A 24,021-nucleotide genomic window follows, 5' to 3' on the forward strand; every position below is an offset into this window, starting at 1 on the left:
CAAACAACATGTTGGAATTAAACATACCTCCGATTATAATATGAATATATTACATGTTGTTTGGCAACCTGACATAGACGATGTCTCCACAAACTATGGGGTCGTCATTCCGTCTTACATCCACCACGGCCTTATAACAGAGAGACAGGTCGAAACTCTTGTCAGGTTGAATAGTTCAAATCCACTGTCCTGTCTAATAGTGGTGACACTTAGTTTAATTGTCTTGCCATCTATGGTGACGATAGGTGCTCTACGACTTCGACGTCTGAACCTTCTATGGTTTTGTTGCTGTGAACGGTTCCTGGTTGTGTTCCTGTTAAATTGTCTTGCCATTTAAGGTGTCCAGGGCTCTGTTTCGAACATTATCTGTGCGGTTCACAACAAACGTCGAATGAACTTATACCATATGAAATAACATCTTTTTCACATCTGCCATTTCAGCTGCAGTAGCAGTAAATGAGTAAATGAACCCTTTAACAACTAGGCTACCCAAATACCCCACCACTGCACATTTCTCTGTATTTATGCTGCCTGATGGTTATCGTCGAGTTCAGATGTGTCATGAACAAGATAGTGAAAGAAGCACCCGACAAATCCTTGCACACACGCTTTCTACTCATAACTAACTAGTATCTGATCTGTGGGCAGGGCTTAGGTGTACTTCATGTGGGCAGGTCTCAGGTGCACTGCACGTGGGCAGGTCTCAGGTGCACTGCATGTGGGCAGGTCTTAGGTGTACTGCATGTGGGCAAGTTTTAGGTGTAGTGCATGTGGGCAGGTCTTGGGTGTAGTGCATGTGGGCAGGTCTTAGTGTACTGCATGTGGGCAGGTCTTAGGTGTAGAGCATGTGGGCAGCTCTTAGGTGCACTACATGTGCATTGTCTTGAGCTGGACTAGTTTTCAAATTTGCTAGCCATTCGAGGGGTGGGGGTAAGGATGTTATTCAACGTATTTTTCAACATTTTAAGTTAATTTTTTAAATTATTAATTTGTTACTGTAAGTCCATACTGACATGTATCAGAATCTTAAAGGTTGTGTTTTGCGTTTCATGTGATCTTCAGCTTCAACTGATATATGACCTGAGCTCTGCGCACAACATCATACAGCAGGCACTAAGTGTGTTGATGCTCTTTTCCACAATCCCTGTCTGTCCTCTGCCTGCGGCCTACATTATCAGCCTGCAAGTCGACGGTGACATCTATTTACTCTCTATGATTTTCCTCGACTAGGACAGTGAGTTACACTTAGGTACACTTACACGAGCCAGACAGTCGGGACAGCAGAAGCGACGTGATGGCGAATTTCGCAGGCCGAGTTGTACTTATTACGGGTAAATATAACAAACTATTCCTGCATTGAGAAGTGCATGTAGACGATTGTAAACTCAAGTCATCTCAGGAACGCTCTCGTGGTGTCAGGATGCCTGGTGTTTGGTATTCCTTACCGTGCACAAGGAGGGCTATGAAACTCAACTGAAGCCACCAACAGACAAGGCGACAAATTCTTGAATTTGTTTCGTGTTGCACAGAAACACACACACACACACACACACACACACACACACGCACGCACGCACGCACGTACGTATACCCCGCTTATGTTCACTGATACCGAATTCTTGATGTTGATGCGTGTCTCTGTTGTCGACATTGCTCGGTACTGTTCCTGGCTGTTCTGTTGATGCAAAATCAAGTTTGTCGAATCTTGGGGGTTTTTTTTCAATGTTTCTATAAATATTAATATCCTGTTTCTCCATTCTCCAGGAGCGAGTGCCGGACTTGGGGAGGGGGCGGCTTTGCATTTTGCCAAAAGGGGAGCCAAACTCTCGCTAACGGGACGAGATAAGACGAGACTGGAAGGTGTTGCTAAGCGATGCTTGGAGTGCGGGATACCTGATGGGGATGTGAGTGTTGTGGATGAGGTTTGGTACATTCGGTTTTGTACACCCCAAGTAGGTTTAGTTTGTAATATCCGACACAATCTCCGGACTGTTACACATATTGCAGACGGCGTGTTTACAACTAACATTTTATTCTACTTTGGTATTACATATTTCTATCCATATAATGTGCTTTTACAAACGAGTACATGGGTGAACATTCCAAGACGAAATATGTCCAAGAGTCAAAACTGAACATGCTATAAACGTAACAATCTAATTATACCCAACCCCAAAACCGATGCGATCAAGTGATTATTCAATACGCCACACTTGACCTTTTGTGTGTTCCCTTATCAGTTTTCTTCAATGTATTTTCTTCTGCTGAAAATGTAAAAAATTCTCGTTACTCAACCACTGCTTCTCACGTTCAGTTTGAGCGTGCTGTTGAACATGATATTGAGTTTGAGTATGCTGCTGGCCACGTGCTGATTGAGAGTGCTATTGCTTACACGATATTTGTCATTCACGTACCAATTTACTCCACGCTGCTATTAAACTTTTTAACAGATGAAAAGAACATGTGAAATGCTTGTCATCTGCATTAGTCATTTGTCGGTAGAGGTGATAAAAGGTGGTTATGCACAAGATCGTCGTATATGTACATGATCTTCACGTATTTTTCTACAACGTGAACAACAGTATCTTCAAACTCAACATCATCAAAAGCATGCTCAACCTGAACGTGAGTATTAACTCTACGTGAGTACGGCACGCTCAAATAGTATTAACTCTACGTGAGTACGGCACGCTCAAATAGCATCAACTCAACGTGAGTACGGCATGCTCAAACAGTATCAACTCAACGTGATTTCGGCACGCTCAAATAGTATCAACTCAACGTGAGTACGGCACGCTCAAATAGTATTAACTCTACGTGAGTACGGCACACTCAAATAGTATCAACTCAACGTGAGTACGGCACGCTCAAATAGTATGAACTCTACGTGAGTACAGCACACTCAAACAGTATCAATTGAACACGAGTACGGCACCCTCAAATAGTATCAACTCAACGTGAGTACGGCACGCTCAAATAGTATGAACTCTTCGTGAGTACGGCACACTCAAATAGTATCAACTCAACGTGAGTACGGCACACTCAAATAGTATCCACTCAACGTGAGTACGGCACCCTCAAATAGTATGAACTCTTCGTGAGTACGGCACACTCAAATAGTATCAACTCAACGTGAGTACGGCACGCTCAAATTGTATCAACTCAACGTGAGTACGGCACTCTCAAATAGTATCAACTCAACGTGAGTACGGCACGCTCAAATAGCATCAACTCAACGTGAGCACGGCATGCTCAAACAGTATCAACTCAACGTGAGTACGGCACGCTCATATAGTATCAACTCAACGTGAGTACGGCACGCTTATATAGTATCAACTCAACGTGAGCACGACGCGCTCAAATAGTATCAACTCAACGTGAGTACGGCACACTCAAATAGTATCAACTCAACGTGAGTACGGCACACTCATACAGTATCAACTCAACGTGAGTACGACACGCTCAAATAGTATCAACTCAACGTGAGTACGGCACACTCAAATAGTATCAACTCAACGTGAGTACGGCACTCTCAAATAGTATCAACTCAACGTGAGCACGGCACTCTCAAATAGTATCAACTCAACGTGAGTACGGCACGCTCAAATAGCATCAACTCAACGTGAGCACGGCATGCTCAAACAGTATCAACTCAACGTGAGTACGGCACGCTCAAATTGTATCAACTCAACGTGAGTACGGCACTCTCAACCAGTATCAACTCAACGTGAGTACGGCACGCTCATATAGTATCAACTCAACGTGAGTACGGCACGCTCATATAGTATCAACTCAACGTGAGCACGGCACGCTCAAATAGTATCAACTCAACGTGAGTACGGCACACTCAAATAGTATCAACTCAACGTGAGTACGGCACACTCATACAGTATCAACTCAACGTGAGTACGACACGCTCAAATAGTATCAACTCAACGTGAGTACGGCACACTCAAATAGTATCAACTCAACGTGAGTACGGCATGCTCAAACAGCATCAACTCATCGTGAGTACGGCACACTCAAATAGTATCAACTCAACGTGAGTACGGCATGCTCAAATAGAATCAACTCAACGTGAGCACGGCACACTCAAATAGTATCAACTCAACGTGAGTACGGCACTCTCAAATAGTATCAACTCAACGTGAGTACGGCACGCTCAAATAGTATGAACTCTTCGTGAGTACGGCACTCTCAAATAGTATCAACTCAACGTGAGCACAACGCGCTCAAATAGTATAAACTCAACGTGAACACGGCACACTCAAATAGAATAAACTCTACGTGAGTACGGCACCCTCAAATAGTATCAACTCAACGTGAGCACAACGCGCTCAAATAGTATCAACTCAACGTGCGTACGGCACACTCAAATAGTATCAACTCAACATGAGTACGACACGCTCAAATAGTATCAACTCAACGTGAGTACCACACGCTCAAATAGTATCAACTCAACGTGAGTACGGCACGCTCAAATAGTATCAGTTCAACGTGAGCACGGCACGCTCAAATAGTATCAACTCAACGTGGTTACGGCACGGTCAAATAGTATCAACTCAACGTGAGCACGGCACACTCAAATAGTATCCACTCAACGTGACTACCACACGCTCAAATAGTGTCAACTCAACGTGAGCACGGCACGCTCAAATAGTATCAACTCAACGTGAGCACGGCACACTCAAATAGTATCAACTCAATGTGAGTACGGCACACTCAAATAGTATCAACTCAACTTGAGCAACAATAATCTAACCCGTAACCTATTGTATAATCGACAAAATAACTTAAGGACTTTGTGTGACTGATATTTTATCAGTATGTCAATGAATAAATACATCATTGCTCATCATTCCAAAATTGATAAATATCCCTAAACATTTTTGTCCAGTATAGTATCAGATAGCACTCGTTAGGTCATCTGGAATAGGTGGAACGTGGATTACAAACGTGATAACGTACACAGCCGAGATTGTGTGTAGACCAATAGAGGTGATAACAGATGATATCCTCTCTCGTATGGTTTACAGATTCTGTGTAGAACAGTGGATGTGATAACACAACAGATGAATTCGTCTCTCGTGTGATTTTCAGATTCTGACTCTTACTGGTGACCTGACTGACGCGGCATTCAGAAAGACCACCATTGAAAGGACGGTCGCAAAGTTTGGCAGACTTGACGTTCTGGTACATGTACGCGTTCGGCGACGCTTCTAACCCGAATAGGTCGTAGGGAACACCTTTTTTATTTTGTTTGTTTTGGGGGATTTGGGGTTTTTGTCTTTGTTTTTTTGTTGTTGTTGTTGTTGTTGGGTTTTTTGTTTTGTTTTTGTTTTGTTTTTTTTTGTTTTCTTTTTTTTTTTTTTTTTTTTTTTTTTGGGGGGGGGTATATATCCATCATTTAGATGGTATAGTTAAACTGGTGACCACTCCATCAAGGAGTCATCAAGGGTCGCCGTTTACAATCAGACAAAGGAAAGGACGCATAGGGTATTTGAGGAATACTTTTGAAAAGGTAAAGATATTGAGAGTACTTTCATTACAAATACCAAAAGTGCGTGTGCGTGTTGCCAAATTGCCGCACAATATCCTTTACATCGTTGTGAAAATTACTGTTTTGTTGAATCGAAGGAAAGAGTCGGTTGAGATTGGTAGTCATAAACCTGTTAAAAGCACATGCCAAGATTATCAACAGCGGAGCGAGAATACGACAGTGGAGTGGTGGCTGAACATTTTGCACATCATCCTCAGTCAGCAAGGCTGGCCACAAATCTGAACTTCCATGAACTGAAGACCAAGCACCACCACCTCAAAGGATAACCATCACCCGTGCATTTCCATCTGCGCAACCGGATGTTCGCAATGACGTCATCAGGGTCAAGGCATCACCAGGAGTGAGTGCATATAGTTTTACGCCGCACACATCAATGTTTCCGCTATATAGTCGCGGTCTGGAAATCATCGAGTCTGGACCAGACGATCCAGTGATGAACAACATGAGCATTGATCTACACGTGTCAACAGTGTCACCTATAATGAGCACCCAATTCCCTTACTTGCTTCTTATACAAGCATGGGTTATTGAAGATCAGTTCTAACCCGGATCTTCACGGTTCCTGTCCGCAGTAACACGGTGATGAGACGATTGTAATCAACCCGTGAAAACAGACTGAATCGTCTACGAACTATGGAACTGGCCACGTCCTCAGTGTTTACTGTAGCCGTGGTGCTTTGGCAGCGTGTACACAGTCGTAATTTAAAGATGCATTTGATTTGAGGTTGGACCATGTGTGAATGTTGATCATCCGTTTGTCTCACCTGTCCCACCTGTACTGCAGGTAAACAACGCAGGTTTGGTTTTCCCAGGAGAGTCCATGGGGATGTCGGAGACCCAGTATGACCAGACGATGGACCTCAACATGAAGGTGCCCTTCCTCCTGTCACAGCTCGTTGTCCCCCACTTTTAGAAGACGCAAGGTGGGTATATCTACGGGAGACGCAGGGTGGGTACATCTGTTGGAGACGCAGTGTGGGTATATCTGGGGGCGAGATGGGTGAGGGTAAAGTGGGTGTGCAGATACAGAAGGGTTTACTTTTAGCATGCAAACAATATTCTATGATATGCCTACCCGGGTAAAACTACCGGGCAAGAGAAAGTTGCCACTTTGAAAGTAATAACATAAAAAACAAAAACGGTGAAACAGGTTTGACCTGAGGAAACGCTCGCCAGAATGCAACAATATCCTGATAAACAAAATACTGATATCGATGTTGAACCGAACATGCACGCATTAACCAAAAAACCACCACGAATAAGCCAAGAATGTTACAAGCACAATGAGACAGGGCTAATTTGGGGGCAAGACCTTTAAGCTGCAGCTAGGCCATAATTGATACCAGCAAACAGTTGGGGAGAATGCTCTTTACAGATGAAAGTCTGATCAGAAACGAAGCCAGAGATCGACCTGTTTAAATTCATCAGTTCGCGGAGTCGTTTTGCGCGTCATTCGTGGCCAGAGCAAAACAAGACTGGATTTTGAGTGATGACACCTCATGGCCTTACACAGTCAGAATTGATCCAGTTTTTCTGCGCAACTTTAACGTCAACGCAATGCCTTGGCCAGCGCATTCTTCAGATATGAAGTCCATTGAACATCATGTTGATGGTCAGCTGAGACAGTGTGTCCCACCTCCACCGAACTGATAGGAACTTGAACAGACCTTCTTGAACTTATGGAACAGCATTGCCTCTGACGTCTTCCGCCGACTGACAACGTCAGTGAGGGGGCGTATGTTTGCGTGCATGGATGCCCAAGGTAGTCCCACTCGCTACTGTCCCACAATATGCATTTTGGAATTAACTACAATTTGTCAAATTCTAATTTTGACTCAATGGCTCTTTCTTAATGAACAGAGGTAAATGCAAGGCAAGAATCGTGATGAATTTTCAGTCAAATTATTGAAAAAAATTATTTCTGTCTGATATATTGTCATGAATCTCATATACGTCTCTGTTTCTATTTTTTCTCAGGTGAGTTGATGAGTTTCATGTGCTCTGTAGTTTTAGCATAATACACGGTTTTGTTGTCTTACTAAACCTGTTTTTTTCTCTTTGTAGGGAACATTGTAAATATAACAAGTCTCAGCGGGAACAGGGCGGTGAGTTCAACCACTAGATTTGTGGTGTGAATGGTTTGGGTGGTCATCTGTGTCTATGCAGATAGACTGGGATGTTGTTTTTCCCTGGATTGTCTTATCAACGCTCGAATATAAAAGACGAACAGCCGAAACTCTCAGACCCCTATGTAGTCAATTAAACAGTGTCATGCCGCGGAGAGCGGTAGTGGTTCGATTCTAGGGCTGTGGAAACCCCTTCACTCTCAAATCCCTATATAGTCAACTGAATAGTGTCACGCCGCAGAGAGCGGAAGTGCTTCGATTCCAAAAGAAGTTAAGAAAATTGTACTTATTGTTTCCGTGGATAGCTCTCAACATCAACGGGGTATCTGTGTATATTTCGGTATGATACTGTATGCTAGAAATATAACTTGCATCAATCAGGTCTGCTTCAAGAAACTCCATAGTGGCATACACTTCTCTATATAAATGAAATGCGACGCGAAGACACGTCTCGCTCACCTCACCTCACCTCACCTCACCTCACCTCACCTCACCTCACCTCACCTCACCTCACCTCACCTCACCTCACCTCACCTCACCTCACCTCACCTCACCTCACCTCACCTCACCTCACCTCACCTCACCTCACCTCACATCTCGATTCTCGCTTGTGAGTTGGAAGCAGCTTGCAACTCAGAGTTACCTAATTAAGATGAGAGTGCTAGCGAATGTTGCAGAATGGAGATCGAAGTGGTAACCCAAATTTCAGAAAAATATGTTGAGTTCCTGATTCTCCAAGACAAAACTGAGCACAAGAACACCTGGGATATTGAAAGATGACCGACACTGTCTGAAGGTAATTCCCAAAGGAAAGATATTTAGATGTTTTCTCCCTTTAATAGCGACGAGTCAGTCGTAAGGCCCATTAGCGTCGTTCGGGTTAATCGTCATTCAGGTTAGTGTGTGAGTACATGATCAGAAACTGACTTCGGCTTTTCTCGATCTTATGTAATTTACTCTCTGTTTGGACGGGTAAAGGTATTTGTGACTAAACTTGTCGTGAGATATCTTCAGATCTTTTTGTAGGGGTGATTTTAATGTGAATGGCCGTTGTGGTACTATTTTCCTCAATTAAATTATTGGTGTACATTTACAGTTCTTGGAAGACCAAGAGACTGTCAACCCTCTTGGCAGACTGAGAACACCCCAAGATGTGGCTGAAGCTATTGGTTACCTTGCCTGAGACGCTGCGAGCTATGTGACGGGACAGATCCATTTAGTCGATGAGGGTGGAGGCTGTGCCTTCAAGTGAAGACGAGTATCGTCCGCCGTAGAATAGTTACATCATGCCGTTATGTCAGCTTGATCTGACAGACAGTTGTCAAAGTACTTCGTATCCCATATAGATATCTGTCTACCTATATGCCGAATGCAGTGAATATTTAGAAGTATCAAATGAATTTCAAGATCTGCTCTGGTTATCGTGATATCCCCGAGCAAACGAAAACGGCACTAGACGTCAATATTTACCTTGAATGTTAAAAGAAAATGAATTAATCTATTTATATCTCTGTGTCAATGATTAAAATGTGAAGTACTGCATGAGGCAAAAAGTATGAATTTGGTTTAATGCATTGTGTGTATTGTTAAACAAGAATAACCGGATTTATGTATTATGCACCAAAGTTTTGTTCCTTTGTTTTTCCGATTATCTGATCGTATTACAGGGGAAGCTGCCGAAACCGACATCTGTCCAATCCAGCAAGTTGTCAACATTGGCATAAAATGTGCTGGATTGTAGAGCTGATGATAAATGTACAAGCCATGGATGGGACTGAGATTTTATGCAAAACAAAACTTTGGTGATCAGAGCAGATCTTGAAATTCATTTGATAAATTCTAAATATTCACAGTGACTGCATTCGGCATATAGGTAGTTCTAGCTGTGAAGAAATTATACTGACAGCGTGTTTACCTTTGCGGGGGACGTCACGGCTGATGACTGAGTCAGCAATATCCCAGCTGTATGGCGTCGATCTGTAAATAATCGAGTCTGGACCAGACAATGCAGTGATCAACAGCATGACCGTTGATCTACGCAGTTAGGAGACGATGACATGTGCCAACCAAGTCCGCGAGCTTTACCTCCCCATCCCGTTAGTCGCCTCTTACGACAAGCACGAGTTACTGAAGGTCAGTTCTAACCAGGATCTTCACTGGAAGACATTGATGACTAATTTTGAGCCAACATTTCAATCAATTTCCATATGGAAGGAAGTTGAAAAATGGCTTACAACTGTTTCAGAGGGTGGAATTTATTTTTCACAAAAGAATATTTTATTTGGATTTAAATGCAAACACGTTAATCCATTGACTGCAAAAGTGATGGCTTTTCCTAATTGTAGTTTCTCAGCTTCTGGACCACCTCCCATGCCTTATTTACCAATCGTTGTACTTTTATCCACAGATAAATAGCAAAAATAGTGATAAATACTGCCCATATTGAAAAATAAAACAACAACAAAACTCACGAGTACACGAATTCTATATATCATGTTCACGTTACTGGTTCCATCTGAAGAAGTAACTACCAACATTAGCAACAAACAGAATTTTGCGGAAACTACTGGAAACTAAACTAACGGTAGCAACAACTGTTCTGTGTCATTTGATTTTATCTCTGGCACAATGTCACTGATATTTAACTTTTCAATGAAATTGTGCTCAGACAGAAAGTAAAAGTCCATTATCTAATTTGCATACTTGTGTGGTTGGGGGCATGGCCTATACGCTATCATGTCCTAGCATGATGTCACAGATGAATGCTTTACTTAAGTGATACATCTGTTATGCCAGTTACATGCCTCCCTGATATACACTAAACGTCAAATCAAACATTAACCTCTACCTTTATGACTTACTGAAAAACCAAAGGTACCTAAGTAGGTATTAGTTCACAAGAATGCTTAACAACACAGCTTTAAGCAAAATCTCAAAAGAATTAATAGTTAGGTGAAATGCGTCGTTTTCAGAAAAGTTAAATTGTCCCATTTTCGACATGCCGAAATACACGAAATAATGATTAGATATACAAAAGAAATATTGAAATGAAATTCTGCTTTGAGACAGAGATAAACCATTTAAAGTCACCAGTTTTTAAACTTTTGAAACAAGAAACAATTGTAGAGTTAAAATTGTAAAAGAATCATTCCTATGATTTCAGTCTTTGAAAACAATTTCTGCTGATTTGCTTGAAAACAAGTAAAATGTGTCTGATAATGTGAAAATGTGTTTAGAAACATCTGAAATTGTAACACTTCATTTACACGCTTATTTTGACCATTATATTTATACATATCTGTGAACAGCATGACATTTCACAATTTAATCAAGGGTACGCTGCACTTTGTGTACTACGGAGCTACCTATACTGTACTGCTCAGATAAAGGACGTAAACATAATTCTGGGAGGAAAAAATAATACTGATTGAACTAGCGGTATATATTATGATTTTGACATGTTAATGGTGTAAAAGTTTGTTTTATCACCAACCAACTGCTGATGTGACTAAACATACAATGTCTGGTTGGTTGGTTGGTTGGCTGGCTGGATGGATGGTTAATCAATCAGCAGTAATCCAGCTATATGTCGACGTTCTATAAACAGTACAGTCCAATCCAGTGATCAACATTATGAACTTCAGTCTACACAAGTGGGCCACGAAGACGTGTCAACCAAGTCCGCGAGCCAGGCCAACCGATACCGTTCATTGCCTGTTACAACAAGCATTGGTTGCTGAAATGGGGTGATTATTGAGGGGGAAACAACTATTGCGATAGCAATAGTCTGTTTCGACCAACTGTTCCAATACTGTTGCAATAGTCTTTTCCCTTAAATTGTCTCATTTGAAGTCATTTTCCGAATGAATGTATTGTGTATATGGAATAAAAAGTTGTAGTTTCAGTCTCTTCAAATAACTGACAAGAAACCTGAACCCCAGAAGGAGTAAACGGTTAAAACACAAACTCAATGAAGCTGCAGCTGCAAGTCTGCTCCCAAACATTCCAGCTCCCAACTCCTGTATCTTGCGCTGCGCATTTATCAACGGAAGCCAATTACTAAACTATCGATAGTCACACATACTATCGTAGCATCGACAGTTCTATTTTTTCTCCTTTCTATCATCGATTAATTACTATTGGAGATTCAGCAATTGCAATCCATCGAGCCCTATTGCCTTCACCTGTTCTTCAGCAGTAAATTAAGCATAGCAAGGGTATCCAAACCATAAGGAAAACGTGCTACCTGAATCTAGTGGAATAACTGAAAGAAAAATAAAAACGCAAAAAGAACGATAAATTGTTCTTTATTCTGACAACACAAGCACACATGGCAAAAAATGATTAATGTCACATGACTTAAACAATTAAAACCATTTTCAATATTCCCCATACAATTCATATATTCCCAATATAAAGGACACTCGTGATGAATCCTCTGTATTATTTTAACATTATTTCCTTTTCCAGAAATAACGCATGAAAATTACCAAATTATCATCAGGAACCGAAAGCCCTAGATATCATGCGCAGTGTTACATTTTTTCCACGGCCTTGTGAATCAAAGTAATCAACCTGTTAACTTCTGTAGGGCATGCTAATTCGCTGAGAAAAATTGTTCCTCGGTTATTTAAACAACTATGCCGGGTTACATGCTCTATTTAAATACGCAGCTATACTGCCAAATACGTGCCTTCCTCTCTATGTGTCCGCGCGTGCGTGTGCGTGCGTGTGTGTGTGTGTGTCTGTGTGTGTCTGTGTGTGTGTGTGTGTGAGAGAGAGAGAGAGAGAGAGAGAGAGAGAGACTACTTTGACTACAACCTCCCAGCTCAAGCTGCCATAACTGTGTGGTGTAATCATTCTATGGCGGACGACTCTACTCTTACCAAGCATCAAGCGGTTTTACATATGCGACAATTCACTTCTCATCTTTATTACATATACGCATTTTCCCAAAATAATCCAAGCTTATAAGCAGATCTGGTTTGACCATGCTGAATTTAACTGATGCGTCCTCAGCTTCGACTTCATAACCCGAGCTTCACTTTAAGGTACAATGTCGACCTCCATCGACTAAAAGGATCTGTCCCGTCACGTAACTTGCAGCGTCGGAGGCAAGGTAGCCAATAGCTTCAGCAATGTCTTGGGGTGTTCCCAGTCTGCCGAGAGGCGTAGCATTGGCTTGTGCCTCCAGGAGCTGTAAATGTATAATAATAACCTTTCTTCAAATATTACCACAACGGTCAACAACAATCTCCCCTAAACATAGATCTGAAGACATCTCATTACACGTCTAATTCAGAACGGCCGATCAATCAGAGACTACGAATGCGAAAATTGTTATAAACACCTGGCATTCTCATGTCATGAACGACTGATTCGTATCTACTTATCGAGAGACATCTAAAAAGGAAGACACTTTCTTTTGTCCATGGAAAGTACCCCCATTCAGTATCAGTCACTCTTCAGAAATTACCCATTGCACTGCAAATGAAGAATTCAAAATATATCTCTGCGCGTGGCCTGGACTGGGAGTTGTCAGTCTGAAAGTTGTTCCATACTACCGTGAAGTTCGAGAAAAACTGTTGACAGTCATTTCTGATCTGCTTTTTATAGTAACTGGCGTAACCAAAAATGTGATGTTCTGAATTATTTAACCAGTGGTACCACTTGTTAACTACGGCATGGTATCTCAGTGAACTAGCACTATAAACCCTGCACAAGCAGCCACACATACGGGTATATAGTGTATTATTTCGTCGTTCCAGAATGTATAGACAATACCTTTGCCAATATTAGTAACCTGTATTCTTACCGGCTCGGGTAACACCGCTACAAAGAGTACATCAGACCCCATCACCCTCTACATAACCATACAACGTGTTTATCTTACCACCATGTTAAATGTACAAAATATCATTTTATTTTGAAGATCGCTACGAAATAAATGGCATGTAAATAAAATGGCGTGTGTCTCTCGACTGGCTTTAAAAAGCAGTGAAACATATTCAAAACTGCTCAAAATTGTTATAAGATGGTTAATCTTGTTTATTAGTTGTTTGTGCAAATAAGTCAATGTATAAAATAGTTAAAAGTAGGGCAGTTAAAGCCGGTAAAATAAATTTCTACACAGTGAGCTCCGGGCACTGCATGCGTCATACCATGACGTGTTTCAACTGTTACAGATACAGTTTCGCGGTGGAGAGTTTGCCACTTACCATGGCAGCGGGTAATATTTTCAGTTGTCACCCTCATTTGAGATGTGACCTGTAAATAGCGAATACTACACGGCGAATAGCTAATACCTCACATTGCATACGAATTATACGGAACGAGTGTCCGAATACCATAGGGAGGTTAACAGTTTCATATAATTCGTATGTAATGAGACCAACTGTGGTATTTTATTTATTATCCACGTTGTACATGCATAAATTGACAAAATAGAGTTTGTTTTGTTATTTTTATGGTTTCAAACGAAAATCCAAAACCGTTTTCAGAAAGACGTTGCGGAAGAATGTTGTACTGTTGTACACTTTTGCATGAAGTTACACCGCAATGACGTTAATTCACGTGCTTGTTATGAATGGAGACGTAACTGCATGAGAGGTCATCTCTCGTTATCCAACCAAATCGTTAGAATCTCAAGTCACGTCGTCACGACACATGCAGCTACCCGTACGTTGACCACGTGGGTAATAAAGTACACAATGCCTCCGCAACCTCCTCATGAAACCGGTTTCGTTTTGAAACCATAAAGATAACAAAAATACAATATTTGGTCAATTTAATGTATGTAAAACGTGGGTAATAAATAAAATATCACACTCGGTCTCATTACATGCGAATTATACGATACTCGTGACCTCGTGACAAGGACACTCGATTGGTATAATTCGTATGTAATGAGACCTAGTGAAGTGCTCTCTATCTCTACTGATGTAACAGGTGACGTGTATTTCGACGCATCCTACAGTGCTGATGAGATCTCTCTGACCAGCGTCAACGTTGTATAGAAATTTACACTGACCTTCTGTATCTCGTCGTCTTTGCCGTGGAGGACAGAACCTTCTCGGTCAAACAACGGTGTCTGCACAGTGCCTGGGCTAAAACAAATATGGTGCAAATAGCTTAGATGCTAGTTTGACGTTGAGCACAGACAGTGAGCTTTATCTGAGTGAGTGAGTAAATATTTAACGCCACGTAGGCAGTCTCTCCACCATATCGTGACGGTTTTTATCAGGGGTATGAGTGAGTGAGTGAGTTCACTTTTTCGGCGCACTCAGCAATATCACATCTATATGGCGGTAGTCTTTAAATAATCGAGTCTGGACCAGACAATCCTGTGATCAACAACATGAGCATCGATCTGCACAATTGGGAACCGATGACATGTGCCAACCAAGTGAGCAAACCTGACCACCCGATCCCGTTAGTCGCCTCTTACGACAAGCACAGTCGCCTTTTATGGCAAGCATGGGTTGCTGAAGTCCTATTCTACCCCGGGACCTTCACGGGTATCAGGGGTATAAATGAACTGTATATGATAGTACTTGTGTTGATGGACAGACAATTACAAAGTTGAACGGGCTGTGATTGTGTTGGTATTGATAGACTACATTCCTTCTTAGTAGATTTCATGCTGTCTTCCAGTGTTAAAAGAGACTTGGCTTGGGGCAGTTGGTACGCCTAGAAATATGATTCAAAACACCTTACAATCAACTTACAATAAAATACATATGCAGACTGACTACCGTTTAGTCTCTAAATGTATGTAGTTCACAGAACTAGTAATATCCAACTCCATTTAAAATAAAAAAAGCAGTTTCAGTTAGCTGGTAAAATCTGGACTCACTCCAGTTTCCGCATTGGAAAATAATGTGGTTCAGGGTATGTGAGGCCGACTTATTGTGTAATACTTATAGCATGATATATTGATAGAAATCAGAAAAAATATCGTGTTCCATAACTACTTTTGATTAGTATATATCAATTTAGGACAGATGATTTCCCTAAATACACATTCTCGAGTCACAGGCCACTTTCAGAAAAAGGCAGACTGTTGGGTATAGTTCCGCCCCTCTACACCCCCACCACCCCACCACCCCACCCCCCTTAAAGTGTCTCTCTGCTGTCATCTATGTTACATAGTAAGGTTAGCTACACGCAGGCAACACTTATAATCAACCAGCCTTACTCGTCACTCACCAGGCATCACTATTGCAATATCGTTTAGCAGCATTTAGAAGTTGTTATATATGACAAAGATCTTTAATTCTTTGACACACAATGTTCCGGGGTCATTTGATGAAGGGGTCTGAAATGATCCCGAAATGTTGTGTGTCAAACAATTAAAAGAAGATTTATCCACAAAAGATCGTGGTCATCAATATTATGAACAGCTAATTCTCACTTCACAGAATTCACCCGAACTTTCTTGGGCGCGAGCTCTGCAAAATAAAATAAACCTTGCATAAACAACTAGCATGTTACAATAAATATACATACATACACTTTCAGTCAGTAAAACATTTTTTGCACCCTGTCTGCTTGAATGTTTGAACTAAATGAGTGAGTTAAGATCGGCAATATTTCAGCCATATCGTGACTAAAACAAGGTAGAGATTTATAATGATTAAAATTAAATTATAAGCACTTCTCAACGAAGGACAGTAAAATAACTAGATCATCACAGTTAGATATTTAAAATTAGTAATTAAATCTAAATCAGTGTAACTATTGAGGACGATACGATATGAAATCGGGCTATAGATGGCCAACACCTCCGATTAACTGAAATAATCGAAGATTGGTTGCGGTGAACAACCGACCAAGAAATCGATCACATTTTCTCAATATCGAACACAAACGATTTTGGAACGAATGTTTTAGTGTTTCAAATACTTGATAATGGAACATATCTTTGAAACTGTCAGGACCTTAAACATGTTTTTTTCTCAGAAAAATAACTGCACTAACTGAAAAGTCATAACTGAATACTTGTTAAATGACTCCAGGAAGTTTACGTTCATGATGTATTACCCATCACTTTAAAGTAGCAAGGTGCATCATGTCATACATATCTGCAATATTTAAAACCCTGGATAGAAAAATCTAAAAGATGACGCTAACAATTTTCAATGACTTTTCGTTAGTAACAATATTATTTGTGATATTTCAATCAGTTCCCTACACTAGTTTGTAGCAATTTAATTCGACCTAGTAAGAGTATGCGAGTTTAGTTTTACGCCGCTTTTAGCAATATTCCAGCAATATCACAGTAGTGGGCACCAGAAATTGTTTTCAAACAAGTCTTCAGTGTGACGGGCGAACGCTTGTCACCCCACCGCCCCGACTCACCCAAAGCCAGACACTGAGTGAACATGTCCGGGGCGGCCTTGCTGACACAGTAGATTCCAGCCATCGGTGTCTGGAACACATGCCACACTTGGAGTATCCCTATGGCAACAGATGATTTAACAAACGTTTCGTTTTTTAGCTTTTTTTAATTTGGGGGCTCCAGTTAAAATGTAATCCCAAGTTAATCGGACTAGATCACGTGACAATCAAGTTACAATTTACATTCATGTCAGGCGAGTCGGTAGATATTAGTGAGATGGAGTAACTCCGCGTACGTCACAGGAAATTCAGGTAACCGGAAACTCGTTTATCAATATAGGAGGAACCGTGAACGTCCGGATAAATGAGTTTTGACTGCAGGATGACATAGTCAACCACGTCACCGATATGACCACCACGCCAAACATTGGTTAGTTAAGAACAATTATAACCCGGTTCTTCACGAGTCCGAAATATAGAAAAATGACCATTTCATAAAGAAAAATCCAGTTTTACTTACCACCTTAGCCCCGAAAAGACTTGAAATGTTTACAATGTTCCCTGCAACGAAAATCATGTTTAATTCTTCAATGGAAAAAACAGTGTTTGGTGGCATTGCATTACACCATTTCACGTTTTACAAGAATGCACAATACTACGAAGGTTGGTACATCATAGTATATTATTTGCAAGTCAAAAGTAAACCAAAAGTAAGCAAATAATACTATTTATTTAATTATATCAAAAACGGTTTATAGTTGTAGCCCTTGTCCACAACCTTGAGCATACAGCAGTCCAACACCAAATTCACCCTTCTGCTGATGCCTTGATGTCTAACCAATCACGTTTTCTTATAAACGAATCATTTTGCAATTCGTCGTTCTCATTTGGAGACAAAGGCACAATACACACCCTAAGTCTCCTCCAGATAAGTAGGGCTGTGTATTGGCAAATGAAATGTATTGCAATACAGTGGAAGCTGTCATAACCGGCATCTGACCAATCCGGCAAGTTGTCAACACCAGTATATAATCTCAGTTTCGTCCGTGGTTTGTGCATTTATCATAAACTCTACAATCCGGCATTCTGTCTAAACAGGATTATTTTTCAATCCCGATGACTGCCCGTTTAGACAGCTTCCATATTGTGATTCAGGCACCCTTATTGCAATTTGTATTGCGATATATTGAAAACTTAAGTGTTTGACAGTAAGTACCGCTAATTACTCATGGCGATCCTATTTTCTACATTAGTCCCCATATATAGCTCATGGCTCAGATAGCAGCAATCTCAAAATTAACTTGCTTAGTCAGGGAGTCTTGCTTAGTCTATTTTCTTTTTATTATACAATTCGTAGTATTGCAGCATGCCGTTTTATCATTGAATAACGCAGGAAAAACTTGTTGTGTATGAAATTTAAATTCAAAACGTAAGGATGATCACAAAGAACTTTATATGTTGTTTTACCCAATATACCGGTTCTCAGAAGTAATATTGCAATACGTATCGTTTGAAAAGCGTATTGCTATATACCGGTAATACCGTGAAGCTCTACCCATAAGGCTCTTCTCTGACGTACCCACCTTATGTACCAACAGATACGCCCGATACTCCGCCAGATGTACCCACCCTGCGTCGTCTAGAGATATACCCACCATACGTCACTCCCACCCCCACCCCCCAGATGTACTCACCCTGCATCTCCAACGGATGTATCCACAATGCCTCTACCCCAAAGTTACCCACCTTGCGTCTTCTCCAAGTGAGGGACTGCGAGCTGTGACAGGAGGAAAGGCACCTTCATGTTGAGGTCCATCGTCTGGTCGTACTGGGTCTCCGACATCCCCATGGACTCCCCAGGGAAGAACAAACCTGCGTTGTTTACCTGCAGTACAGGTGGGAGAGGGGAGACAAACGGATGATCAACACTTACACCCAGTCATACACGTGTAGCCGTAAAGCAAAAAGCATCCTAAAATTACGATTGTATATATACTCTACAAAAAAGAAACGCAAAATGAAATTAAAAAATGATACTTACAATTTTGTACACATATGTAAACTGAAACATTTCTTTAGGGTTGCACAGAGAGTAAGGGGGGAATTAATCTCGAAATACCAGGTGTGTTTATAAAAACCGCGACACTAGACGGTAGGTCACCGGTTGTGCTATTTTAACATCTAATATACCCTACCCTAGCAAGCTTAAAATTGCGTGATAAAAAATGTTCATGTTTTTTATGCCCAGACCAAAAGACTAAAATCACACATGTTGCATTGTGAGTATGAGGCCCCTCTAAGTAATGGAAGGAATTACGGCAAATTTGAAGGAATTGCATCTCAAATGTAAACAAACGCAGCCCACTCGCGAAACAATTGCAGTGATTTCGTAGTTTCGCGGTAATAACAGAAACACAACGCGCCTATCGGAAACAATGTCGTTAATGCTTGAAACAAGCTCGGCAATCTTCGGAGATTTCTCGGCTCTCTTCCGTGATTTGTTGGTTGCGTCCTGAAACTCACACATCAAAACATGGCGTCACTCGAAGGAACACCCGTCTCGGTGAGTTTTGTTTCTAGATTCTATTGTTTTCATTTTTATAATTATCCATCTTTGACCACCCGTGTTGGATGCGTTTAGGTGTGGGGTGTTGTCGGAGCTATAGAGTATTAAGGAAAAGATCGTCACTGCAAAAGGGCGTCATAAGTCATGCCCCCGGAGGTTGTTTACGTCTGGAATTAGGAAGCCTCCGAGGGCATGACATATGACGCCGTTAACAAATAATGTAGAAATTTGCCGTAATTCCTTCCATTAGCTGTGTGTGTCTGTCTGTCTGTCTGTCTGTCTGTCTGTCTGTCTGTCTGTCTGGTGTGTGTGAGTGGTGTGTGTCTGTGTGTGTGTGGTGTGTGCGTGTGAGTATGCTTATTTTCAATTCAGGCAATAAACGTCGGTGACCGGTTGACACACGTACCAATACGTCGAGTCTGCCAAACTTGGCAACCGTGTTTTCAATAGTGGCCGTCCGGAACGCCGCGTCAGTCAGGTCACCGTAATGGGTCCGAATCTGGAAGTCAAAAGAGAGAGGAATTCATCTGTTCTGTTATCACCTCCACTGCACTACACACAATATGTAAATTAAACGCGAGGGGATATCATCTGTTATCATCTCCACTGTTCTACCCACAATCTCTACTCTGTATGTTATCACGTTTATTGTTTAACGCCACTTTCAGCGATATTCCAACTATTCCACATAGCCTAACCATGTGTCAAGCTCGAATACTAACAATAGTTTATGGGTTAGCATGGTGGTGTTCACGTTATGTTTCAGCATACTGTTGGTGACGTTGAGTTTGACCATGCTGTCGGTCACGTTAAGTTTGAGCGTATTGTTGCTCACGATGAATCTGAGAGTGCTGTTCATCACTTTGAGTTTTAACATGCTGTTGCTCACGTTCAGTTTGAGCGTGTTGTTGCTCACGTTCAGTTTGAGCGTGTTGTTGCCCACGATGAACCTGAGCGTGCTGTTTCTCACTTTGAGTTTTAACATACTGTCGCTCACGTTCAGTTTGAGCGTGTTGTTGCCCACGATGAATCTGAGAGTGCTGTTCCTCACTTTGAGTTTTAACATACTGTCGCTCACGTTCAGTTTGAGCGTGTTGTTGCCCACGATGAATCTGAGAGTGCTGTTCCTCACTTTGAGTTTTAACATACTGTCGCCCACGTTCAGTTTGAGCGTGTTGTTGCCCACGATGAATCTGAGAGTGCTGTTCCTCACTTTGAGTTTTAACATACTGTCGCTCACGTTCAGTTTGAGCGTGTTGTTGCTCACGTTCAGTTTGAGCTGCTGTATGTCATCCATGATATTATGCTTCTCGTGTTGGTAAGAATTAGCTTTGTTCTTTTCTTCAGGTTCCTTTGTAAGCTTTGTTTCGCGGTGTGGTTGAAATCTGGGAATACATACTGCGATGAAGTGGTGTTCCGTTACTCTTTTCCCTTAGTATAGTATTCCCAGAAATTATTGAGAATCATGTTGCGTCATGTAACTCATTACGTTTATTAACTTCTGGCGTTTTACTTACATAAACATGTTAAAACATCATCCTTTTACAGTCTCAGTCTTGTATTAGTACTTTGTGAGACCTCCTCGCTCAGCAATGCATGCCTGAATACGCCTAGGCACATTACCCATCAAAGTTTGTAGGTAATCGTGTGACAGGGTATCCCAATATTTGACCACCTCGGCCTTCATATCTTCAATATTTCTCAGTCCCTTTTGGTTTATTCTGTCCTTCATGACTCCCCACACATTCTCAACTGGGTTTAGGTCTGGGCTGTAACTGGGCCAGTCTAAAACTTGAACATTTTCGCCCGACAACCACTGTTTTGTGTAGCGCGCAGTGTGTTTTGGGTCATTATCATGCTGGAAAATCCAATCATCTTCATACAATGTTTGTGCTGTCGGAAGAAGGTGACCACTTAGAATGTCAACGTATCTTTCTTTTCTCAAGTTTCCCGTGAAAACACACAATGGCGTCACTCCGCGAGCCGATATGCCACCCCACATGTGAAACATGTTTTGGTCGTTGGTAGATAGGTTTGACAGTATCTTTGGTCCAAATTTTCACACAATTAGGGAAAAGCCAAACAGAACTTTCATCCGAAAAGAAAACATTATCCTAATCTTGATTTTCATGAGTCCGACACCAGTTTAAACGTTTTTCCTTTTGTGCATCTTTCATCAACGGCGAGGGAATTCCACGTTTTTTTCCCCAATTAAGTCTCTGTAATTCCTGCCTAACTGTTTCATTGCATACCTGAGGACTTCCTCTGCTAATCATTTCATTTCTGATGTTCTCAACACTTTTCAATTTTCCCCTACTCACAATCTGCCCAAGTCTTCGGCGATCCACAACACTGAATTCCCTAGGCCGACCTGCCCCTGCTTTGTGCTCTATCCCGGTTCCTGTTTGAATACACTTCAAAGTTCTGTATACTGTAGACAGAGGAATACCATGTCTACAAGCTAACACTTTAGCAGCAGCCTCACCCCTTTCAAAATCATCTAGAATGAGCTTTCTTTTCTCTCTTGCTGTAAATTCTGCCATGTCAACACAGGAAGCCGTCTGCTCAGACAAGGCAGATAACTCTTGTTGGGAGTTCTCTCCCTTTATTTAGTATGCTTAGTGCATAGTGAAAGCCCTTTTTCCAATCTTAGCATCATTAGAAAAAAAACAAAGATTTTCTCAATACTTTCTGGGAACACTGTATATCATCTGTTTGGAGTGTTGTGTAACAACTTGAACGTTCAGCCCAAAGTGCTTTTGGGGCTGAGTATAGCAGACAGTATTCATGCTTGAACATGTTACGTTTTGATATGTTCACCCACGTTCTCACTCAGATGGGCGCACTGCACGGATAGGAAGAGGCCATACCAAAATATTATCTGTGTTAATTCATAATGTATGTAAGAAGTCAACTGGGTGTGTCAGGTAATACGACCTGGTACTAATGATGCACAAAACCGGAAGTACAATACACTTCACAACACTCACGTCGTCAGCAGGTATCCCGCAGTTAGAGCATCGCTTGGCGACATCGTCCAGTCTCGTCCTATCTCGCCCCGTTAACGCGAGTTTGGCTCCATGTTTGGCAAAATGCAAAGCTGTTCCCTCCCCAAGTCCGGAACTAGCTCCTGGGGAATAGAGGAGCAAAAATAAACACGTAAATTAGGTTATGCAGATTATCTGTCTGTCTGATGTTTATTATTTATGGTAAATACGTTTAGTACACAGTGTGTCTTTAGTTAACTGAATGGACGGAAGACCTAGAAAATGTAATTGAACAATGGGATTCATTTCCATTTGCAAATTAGTGGCAAATTTCTTTCTTCGCAATTTTCTACCTTGGCTCTGCAAGGATCCGCTCACACAACAAAATAGCTAACTCGCTCACTCGGTCAGCCACTCACAAGCCAACATACATAACTTTTTAATTTATAATTAGTACTTTCAGTGGGTCCATAAACTCATCTCACTCCCTGACACACATTAAATTCTGCACTATTTCTAAAAACAAATCAATTACATTTGATACAACTGATATCCGACATACTGGAAATTAACAGAACGAAAAATTATAGAAAATTGTCGTAAAGCCTTCTCCTGGAGGGACATGGCCCCGCTCGTGCACTGTAACGATGGCCTTGCACATTTAGTAGGGCGATAACAAAAACGAACAGGCATGATATGGCCAGCGTAACTCCCCGACGCACTGATAGCGTTCCTGAGCTCACTTACAACCTTCTACATGCATGTACATGTGCAGGAAAAACAGTTTGTCATATTTACCCGTAATAAGTACAACTCGGCCTACGAAATTCGCCATCACGTCGTGTTTGCTGTTACTTGTGTCAGCTGTCACGCTTCACTTGTACTCTTCGACGTATATGTAAATTAAAAACGTTCAATAGACGTCACCGACGCTTTGTGGGCTGCTATCGATGTTACCTGGCCTAACGAATCATTTCGCTGATTCAGTAACGACGAAGTCATACAGAACGAGGCTGCCCGTAATGCCTTAGCTCTGACAGTCAGTGATAGCGAAGAAAGCCAACATGACCCAACCGCCGGTCTTAAACAGTTGTAGATATGCATTACAGCTCTTCACAATGTTTCTTCACTAAGTGCACACGTTGTGCATTAATGAAGCAGAAGTTCTAAATTCTAAATTGCACGAAATACTCTATTTTGAACACTCTCCTGTTTATCAAAAACTGCATGTGGGCAGGTCGTAGGTGTACTGCATGTGGGCAGGTCTTATTTGCACTGCATGTGGACAGGTCATAGGTGTACTGCATGTGGGCAGGTCTTGGGTGTACTGCATGTGGGCAGGTCTTAGGTGTACTGCATGTGGACAGGTCTTAGGTGCGCTGCATGTGGGCAGGTCTTAGGTGTACTGCATGTGGGCAGGTCTTAGTTGCACGGCATGTGGGC

General features: G+C 41.6%; 1 protein-coding gene and 1 pseudogene across 1 annotated transcript; one reads left to right on the forward strand and one right to left on the reverse strand.

Moving 5' to 3' along the window:
* The first annotated feature begins 1,294 nt into the window (after positions 1 to 1,294).
* On the forward strand, positions 1,295 to 8,869 carry LOC137271721 (uncharacterized oxidoreductase TM_0325-like; annotated as a pseudogene).
* Positions 8,870 to 11,977: 3,108 nt separating this feature from the next.
* LOC137273521 (3-oxoacyl-[acyl-carrier-protein] reductase FabG-like) lies at positions 11,978 to 23,628 on the reverse strand. Its single transcript, XM_067806247.1, has 9 exons — positions 23,377 to 23,628; positions 22,582 to 22,721; positions 19,998 to 20,090; positions 18,772 to 18,910; positions 17,546 to 17,586; positions 17,047 to 17,116; positions 16,100 to 16,136; positions 14,717 to 14,792; positions 11,978 to 12,883 (listed from the first exon to the last, which is right to left on the reverse strand). The coding sequence occupies exons 1-9, from the start codon at positions 23,411 to 23,413 to the stop codon at positions 12,728 to 12,730; spliced, it is 789 nt and encodes a 262-aa protein (XP_067662348.1). The 5' UTR covers positions 23,414 to 23,628; the 3' UTR covers positions 11,978 to 12,727.
* Between the last annotated feature and the right edge of the window lie 393 nt (positions 23,629 to 24,021).

This window comes from Haliotis asinina, chromosome 2 (genome assembly GCF_037392515.1).
Source record: "Haliotis asinina isolate JCU_RB_2024 chromosome 2, JCU_Hal_asi_v2, whole genome shotgun sequence".
NCBI classification, from domain to species: Eukaryota; Metazoa; Mollusca; class Gastropoda; order Lepetellida; family Haliotidae; genus Haliotis; species Haliotis asinina.

Bases quoted from the DNA above. Each gene is read 5' to 3' on its own strand.
- LOC137273521 (XM_067806247.1), bottom strand. From the start codon at position 23,413: ATGGCGAATTTCGTAGGCCGAGTTGTACTTATTACGG. The intron at 17,587-18,771 runs GTGGGTAACTTT...TTTTCGTTGCAG, and splicing joins TCACTTGGAGAAGACGCAAG to GGAACATTGTAAACATTTCA. The intron at 12,884-14,716 runs GTCAGTGTAAAT...ATACATTTACAG, and splicing joins AAGACGACGAGATACAGAAG to CTCCTGGAGGCACAAGCCAA.